Here is an 8,496-nt window from a genome sequence, read left to right as displayed (position 1 = left end):
TAACACGGACTCCAGTCTGTTTCGCAGGGGTGGATTATATTAAAACTAATATCTAGCTACATAAAATGCACAAATTAAATTAGCTTGGTCATTTAATTACGTATTACGTATTTCTCATATTTCAGCAAACAAACGCTACTCAACGGAATAATACGTACAACCACTCATTTCAAATTCACTTCAAATTATTTGTCCCCCTTTTACTGGATAAATTGAGCGAGTCCATTACCCGGAAGTTTTCATAGAACTACTTCCGGGTTGTTGTCACGGACACTTAAGTTTCCGAAAATAACAAAAATGACTGGCTGCTATGCAACACAGTGATTCACGGGGATAATATTTTTTTCTACACATTTGAAAAACCAATATCTACCGAGAAAACTCGTAATGAACCGACGTTATTATTTCTTTTTAAATCTAGTGCTCGAAGCCGAGATTTTACACTAATATTAGATGTTACTGCTCCAACAAAATCAGTTAACGGTATTAAGGTTAGGTGTTACGATGTAGAATTTTCTCGTTTACCGTAATTGACACAAATGCAAGTCTGGACCGAAAAAAAATTGCACTAGCTTGACTGCAAATCAACCAGATTTGTGTTTGCCATCTTGCAACTGATGTAGACTCTATCGAGAGGAGATCATAAAGAAGGTTTTTACAGGTAAGTTCTGCAATGTTTAACTTACCTAAGTAAACAATACAACATGTGAAATAAACGATATACTTTTTAAACATCCAATGAGCTGTCAGACAAGGTCTCTCCGTACAATACGGATTGTGTTTTAAAATGTTAAATCCTACCATTAATTTTATTTGTGCCCAAATAACAGAATTGTTGTTGTAAAGCTGAATCTGTGACACTGTGTGTCAAGGTATTACAAGATGATAATGCTGCCGTGCTTGCTGTTCTAAGGAGGTTTAAACCCAATGGAAGAAAACGGAGCATTATGCAATGATATCAAGGTTGTCTGGGTATTCAATTGATCACAACGGGACTGTTAAGGTTGTCTTAGAAGACAATATAACAAGATTCTACGGGATGATATCAAGGCACTATTGGAAGATAAGCAGCACAGCCATGGAGATGAACCTTGTGCGTTTGTATCTAACATGCAGTTTTTGGAATGTGAGAGAAAACCCACAGGCAAACTCCACACAGAGATGGCACAGGGTCTCCTCGCTGTGTGGCCTGCGCGCTAACCACTCGTCCGCCGTGCAGCCCTTCTTTCACTTCTAAAATGTTGCCTTCACTTTTTTTCTTCTTTCATATTTGATTAATTTGATTGATTTTCCACTTAGTGAATATCTCTTGAAAATGGGAGATTGGGAGGGTCTGGGTTCGGCTCTCCGCTTAGGCATCTCAGTGTGGAGTTTGCATGTCATCCCAGTGTGTGCGTGGGTTTTCTCTGGGTTTCCTCCCACATTCCACAAACATGCTAAGTTAATTGGCAACTCCAAATTGTCCCGAAGTCAACTTGGATAGACTCCAGCATACCCCTGTGACTGTAATGAGGATAAGCGCTATAGAAAATGGATGGATGGACATTTCTCCTGAAAACGCACAACCCTTCCCTATTGTACACCACTGTTACTTGTCCTATATTTTGTGTATTGTCTATAACGCTGGGTCATAGATGGTGGACGAGTGGTTAGCATGTTGGCCACACAATGAGGATATCAGGAAGTCCTGGGTTGGAAACCCCGTTGACACAGTGAATTGTTCCAGTGTTATTTTGCAATGTGTGTTGCTGATACATTGCTAAAAATCATGATGATTTTACAGCATGTTTTAAGAAGTCATTCATTATCATATCACAGGACACTCTTTGTGGCTGAAACAGACAGTGAAACCATTCACCCCCCAATGGCATGCAGCTGTAAGGAGTGTTATGATATTCAAATATGCACTTATTTAATAAAATGTTGCCTTTACATCACTGTTAGAACACCTTTTAAGATAATGTTGACTTTTGCTCGACAGGCTCTAAGTGGCTTTAAAGTGGCAGCCTGGGGGATGTGCTGCTAAATATTTCAGTACGAACTTGTTCCTGCAAATGGGGCCTATGTGTTAGCATGGCTGTCACAGACCGGCAGCAGCAAGAGAGATGGGATGATGATGATGATGGTGATGATGATGATGGTTGTGTGTGTGTGTGTTTTCTGTACTCTAATAGCTGTTGCGTTGATGTCTCAGGCAGACAAGTGTCTGCTCCAGCTGTCCCAGTAGCAGCACTGTGGAGACACACTGGGGCACCTCCAACATCTGCTTTGTAAAAGAGCTAATGACACAAAGATGAAGCTTGGATGTTTCCATGTGCTGTACTAATGAGACCCTGTGAGCTGTCTTCACACTACCAGGGCACTTCATTAGGTACACTTGCATAATTTATGGTCCAGTGCAAGTGCTCTATCGGAAGTTTGGCATTTTTTACTACTATGCATTGTCTATTGGCAATAAATAATAATACATTATTAATAAATTATAAATTATTATTAATGCATTAAGGGCTGCACGGCGGTGGAGTGGTTAGCGCACAGACTTCACAGCTAGGTAACCCGAATCAAATCCCATCTTCGGCCATCTCTGTGTGGAGTTTGCATGTTCTCCCCGTGCATGCATGGTTTTTCTCCGGGTACTCCAGTTTCCTCCCACATTCCAAAAACATGCTAGGTTAATTGGCGACTCCAAATTGTCCATAGGTATGAATGTGAGTGTGAATGGTTGTTTGTCTATATGTGCCCTGTGATTGGCCTGGCGACTAGTCCAGAGTGTACCCCGCCTCTCGCCCGAAGACAGCTGGGATAGGCTCCAGCACCCCCTGCGACCCTTGTGATGATAAGCGGTAGAAAATGAATGTATAAATGAATATTTATACATTAATTATAAATAAATATAAATATGGTGGGGGGTAATTTGAAGGCCCCATGATGAGCTCAATAGTAATTGACTGTGCAGGAAGTCTGCAACCTCTTTGCATGGCCTACCACATTGAGTTGCTGTTGTTCCCAAACTCTTCCATTTTCTTACATTAAAGCTGACAATTGACTATAGAATATTTAGAGCAAGGAAAATTCATGACTGCATTTGTTGCACAGCTTGGCATCCTATGACTGTCCCAGAATGAGATTCACTGAGCTCCTGAGAGCGGCCAATTCTTTCGCAAATTTTTTTCGGAACAGTCTGCATGATTTTATACACCTGTTGCCAGGTCAAGTAATTAGTATACCTGATCCTGATCATTTGTATGGGTGAGCAAATACTTCCCCTTGAATCTTAATTATTCATCTTACCACAACTTTTTGAGCTGTTCTATCCTTGCATTTTTGCAGGAGAAATTTGAGTTTGATATAGAAGAACTTCCCATCAACACCTTTACAACAGAGATTGTGAACGAGCTGGCACTTGCTCAGTTCCAACATTTGTGACCTCTGACCTCACAAATGTCTCAATACTTTTACCCATACATTGTTGACGAATACCTATGGTGCTTACTAATGGAGATTCAAACCCTAGGTATCTGCTCCAAAGTCCAGGACGCTAACCACACCACGGCGGGCCTACTTTTACCCATAGATTGGGGTGGGGGTGGAGTCCACAGTCCATTGGTTTCTCAGTGCTGAGTTTTCTCATCCACAGTATGAGCATTTTCTCTGTAAGCAATAGCTGCTTCTAGACATCTTCTCAGACTATAGTGCATGATGATGAGGGAAGAGGAGAAAGCGAAATAATAAAGGACAAGCTTAACTGGTGGGGCTGTCAGTGTGGGGGGAAATAATATTTGTCCAGTTGGACAGGCCTCCCTTTGTGCAGGCTAAATGAATGTTGAGCTTCCTGTCTGCCCTGTCAGGAAGAGTGGCATCGAGTGTGCGCAGCAGCAAGGAAGCGGCGCTCAGTACGGCGAGCTCCTCGCCGTTTGACAGGGATTATTAAAATCAGAGCACACGACGACGGACCGAGCGCCAGGCGGAGTGTGAGAAAGCCAAATTGACACAGACACTCTCCATTACCTTCCACTTGACTCTGCTTGATGACAATGTTGATGTGAGACCCAGCCATGCTGCGCAGGTGGGGGATTGGCTTTTTAGGAGGAACGTTAAGCACCGCAGGGATGAGGGAGAGGTGTTGGTGGTCCTTCAGCCCTGGCACAGACATAAGGAGTTGTCTGGTTTATTTAAAGATTCAACTGAAGAGCATCTCATTATTTTTGGTGGGCCTATTTTTCCCGGCTGTAGTATGTGGAAGTGGTTAGAGTCAATGTGTTCTATTCAGGGGTCATTCATTGCAAATTATTTTGTGAGATCAGAAACTGCTTTTGTGATAACCTTCCATTTGTCTCAGGTGCAATTGATTTTGGAGGCCCTAATTAGTCTCTTGTTTAAGGACATTTGAAATGATTGCAAACATTTGAGCGAATGTGTGACAGACGATGATACGTACCTTACTCTATGGTCTTGTCAGTTTATATACAGTAGTTGATTTAATCCTGACAGACCTCACAACTGAATGTGTTACTATGTCGGTGCCTGAACATATTTCTGATGATGTGTTGTCTTCCTTCAGATCTTCATCCCTGTAGAGAATTATGGAGTGGCCAGAAGATTTTCCTGAGGACCATGCGTTTGTTGATCTGGTGGTTCCTGGGCTTTCCAGTCAGCTGGACTTTGAGCAGCTTACCAAAGACACAGAAGCGAAACTCAAACTCAATGCCAACAGGTCAGTCAGGGAAGCTAAAATAATTAATAATAGTTTCATAAAAGATAAAGGTTGATGCGTTTTAGGGACGAGGGGCGAGTGGAAAGTGAGTGACTTAGCATTGAGACTTCACTGTATGCATCTTGCTTTCTCGTGCAGTGTACAATGCGATACCCTGTCTGAATGTGCCACAGACACACAGCATGGACTCAATCTGAGACATCCGGCCCATAGGCTATTTGTGGACCGCATTTTTATGTACGAACAAAATATACAATAAAAGTGGAAAATGAAACAAAATGCATAAAGTAACAAGAAAAATAAAAAAGGGCTTATGATGGCACTGTGGTTATATGTACAAGTGCACATGTGTGTTACAATGTACATTGTTTGAGTGTGATAATATAATAAAATTAAATGTAAGAAATTGCACATTTCTATTTTTTTAGGAGGACATGAAAAAGCAAATAATATAGCCCTGTGGTGTAAATTCAGTTCTTTTATCATTATTGTTGACTCATTCTTATTATTGCACTGAGCAGTCAGTAAACATATACTTTTTCTATGACAAAACTATTTGGTATACGTCCTAGGAGCGTCTTTATAAAAGACATCAATATGGTGCTAAGGAAAGCATGTTTGTCCTGAAGAACAAAACTGTGACTGTTGCATCTTTTGTAATGAAATATGTTATTGTCTCTCACATACAAGACTGCAAATATCACACTGGGAGCTCAATACAATGCTATTTAACACTACAATGGTTTTATCTGACAGAGTGACACCATTCTATTGACATGCTCATAATAAGGACACATCTAAACAGCTATTCACTAGATGGTTGGAGAAAATATTTATCTGTGTGGAGTGTGTGCATCTATTTCACTGGCCACAGCATTTCAGTCCAGCCTTGGCTTCCGAATGGATCCTGTGTTCATTTAAAAAAGTTTAGCACATTTTCAAAGCGTTTCATTTTTGCTTTGGCTTTTCCGAATTCACACGCATTCTGTCTGGTGACATTGCATCATCTAGTTTTTATTGATAACGGGACATGTTCTCATGAAGTGCACTTAACTTGTGTTGCCAGCTATTCATACAATAATCATTGTATATATTGAGTCATTTTCAGAGGACAGTGAATCAAACTGATATACAAGCTGCTCACTGACTACTCCAAATTATATGTAAGTTGTATTTCTATTGTATTGTCCTCTGATAAGATATATAGGGATGTAGTCACTTTTGTGAGATGATGTACATCAAACAAAAACCTTGATCGTATTATGTTCTTATTTTACAAACGAATACTGCTGTAACTCAATGGTTACTCAAATTAATTACTGTGGGGTGACAACAGTTACAATAGACTTGAATTGGGTGTTAGAAGCTGAAGATATATTCAGTGCTGGAATATGTCAGTTAATGATTGCACAAACAATTTTTAAATGAATATGAGAAATCTATATTTTGTGGTGTTTGTTTTTTGAGGGCAGATGATGAAGGCTAAATGTAGCAAGTGAACTAAGGCTATCTGGCACCATTAGTATTTGGGACTCTTCCTGTCTCTTCAGTCTCACTATATATCTCCCTCTGTCTTCCCGTCCCTTACCACCACGTTTTCTTTCTTTCTTTCTTTCTTTCTTTCTTTCTTTCTTTCTTTCTTTCTTTCTTTCTTTCTTCTTTCTTTCTTTCTTTCTTTCTTTCTTTCTTCTTTCTTTCTGTCTTTCTTTCTTTCTTTCTTTCTTTCTTCTTTCGTTCTTTGTTCTTTCTTTCTTTCTTTCTTCTTTCTCTCTTTCTCTCTTTCTCTCTTTCTCTTTCTCTCTTTCTCTCTCTTTCTCTCTCTTTCTCTCTCTTTCTCTCTCTTTCTCTCTCTTTCTCTCTCTTTCTCTCTCTTTCTCTCTCTTTCTCTCTCTTTCTCTCTCTTTCTCTCGTCTCTCTTTCTCTCTTTCTCTCTTTCTCTCTTTCTCTTTCTCTTTCTTTCCTTCTCTCTTTCTTCTCTTCTCTCTTTCTTTCTTTCTTTCTCTCTTTCTTCTCTCTTTCTCTCTTTTCTCTCTTTCTCTCTTTCTTCCTTCTCTCTTTCTCTCTTTCTTTCTTTCTTTCTTTCTCTCTTTCTTTCTTTCGTTCTCTTCTTTCTCTCTTTCTTTCTTCTTTCTTTCTTTCTTTCTTTCATTCTTTCTTTCATTCATTCTTTCTTCTTTCTTCTTTCCTTCTTTCCTTCTTTCCTCTTTCCTTCTTTCCTTCTTTCCTTCTTTCCTTCTTTCCTTCTTTCCTTCTTTCCTTCTTTCCTTCTTTCCTTCTTCGTTTTCTTTCTTTCCTTCTTTCCATCTTCCTCTTTCTTTCTCTCTTTCTCTCTCTCTTTCTTTCCTTCTTTCTTTCTTTCTTTCTTTCTTTCTTCTCTCTTTCTTCTTTCTCTTTCTCTCTTTCTCTCTTTCTCTCTTTCTCTCTTTCTCTCTTTCTCTCTTCCTCTTTCTCTCTCTCTCTCTCTCTCTCTCTCTCTCTCTCTTTCTTCTTTCTTTCTCTCTTTTCTTTCTTTCTCTCTTTCTCTCTTTTCTCTCTTTCTCTTTCTCTCTTTCTTTCTTTCTTTCTTCTTTCTTTCTTTCTCTCTTTCTTTATTTCTCTCTTCCTTCTTTCTTTCCTTCTTTTTTCCTTTCTTTCTTTCTTTCTTTCATTCTTTCTTCTTTCATTCTTTCTTTCTTTCTTTCATTCTTTCTTTCTTTCATTCATCTTTCATTCATTCTTTCCTTCTTTCTTCTTTCCTTCTTTCCTTCTTTCCTTCTTTCCTTCTTTCCTTCTTTCCTTCTTTCGTTTTTCCTTTCTTTCCTTCTTTCTTTCTCTCTTTCTTTCTTTCCTTCTTTCTTTCCTTCTTTCTTTCCTTCTTTCCTTCTTTCTTTCATTCTTTCATTCATTCTTTCATTCTTTCCTTCTTTCTTTCCTTCTTTCTTTCCTTCTTTCCTTCTTTCTTTCATTCTTTCATTCATTCTTTCATTCTTTCATTCATTCATTCTTTCCTTCTTTCCTTCTTTCCTTCTTTCCTTCTTTCCTTCTTTCCTTCTTTCCTTCTTTCCATCCTTCCTCCTTTCTTTCTCTCTTTCCTTCTTTCCTTCTTTCCTTCTTTCTTTCCTTCTTTTTTCTTTCCTTCTTTCCTTCTTTCCTTCTAAATGGGAACATAATAATTGAAGATTTCACATCTTGAAACGAAAACCCTTGGGTAGGTAATTCAAGGCTTATTACTGAAGTCCGGGCCATTTTTCTGCTTTCTAAGCATTAAAGGGTTATTTTGTGTTCCTGCAGATGGGAGAGGGATAACCATTATGAGGACAAATCATCAAGATAATGGAGAATGGGGCTAAAAATAAGGCAATCCTTGGCTCACTATAGGGGTCCACTGGTCAGCATCTGTGTTAGGCTGCAACGAACGACATTGCGTCCCGCCAGACTGCTTCACTCAGGACCCGTTGACATAGGCGAACAACTGACTTCAACTGGGGTGGGGTGCACACACACATCCAACACCATCTAATTGGTTGGAATGAATTACAGAAGTAGGAGATGGGAGGATTGATGAGAGAAAGGGGAAACAGAGCTACCTTGCTTATGTGAAGGACTCCAAACTGATTACTAGCGATTGTGTCTCTCTTTCGCTCTCGCTCTCTAAGTTCTCAAATATCTGAAATCTGCCTAAGAGCTGCTCCCTAATTGAAGGAGATTAAGATATGCTGACAACAGAGCTGCTTCCTCAAATTGAAATGCTGTAATCCATTAGTTTTCATCAGATGGGACAGAGGCGCAGTCTGGGCTCGGGT

The 8,496-nt window shown here is 39.5% G+C and overlaps 1 protein-coding gene across 4 annotated transcripts in view; it reads left to right on the top strand.

Moving 5' to 3' along the window:
- The first annotated feature begins 268 nt into the window (after positions 1–268).
- The window catches only part of kiaa0825 (KIAA0825 ortholog), a 109,275-nt gene continuing 101,047 nt past the window's right edge, over positions 269–8,496 (top strand). For all 4 annotated transcript variants that reach the window (XM_058071918.1, XM_058071915.1, XM_058071916.1 and 1 more), the window contains exons 1-2: positions 269–661; positions 4,562–4,714. In XM_058071918.1, the coding sequence (XP_057927901.1) occupies positions 4,584–4,714 (131 nt within the window). In that variant the 5' untranslated portion in view covers positions 269–661; positions 4,562–4,583. The remainder of the gene's footprint in view (positions 662–4,561; positions 4,715–8,496) is intronic.

This window comes from Doryrhamphus excisus, chromosome 4 (genome assembly GCF_030265055.1).
Source record: "Doryrhamphus excisus isolate RoL2022-K1 chromosome 4, RoL_Dexc_1.0, whole genome shotgun sequence".
NCBI classification, from domain to species: Eukaryota; Metazoa; Chordata; class Actinopteri; order Syngnathiformes; family Syngnathidae; genus Doryrhamphus; species Doryrhamphus excisus.
Note: the sequence above shows the minus strand (reverse complement) of the source record. Positions and strands in the feature narration are given on the sequence as shown.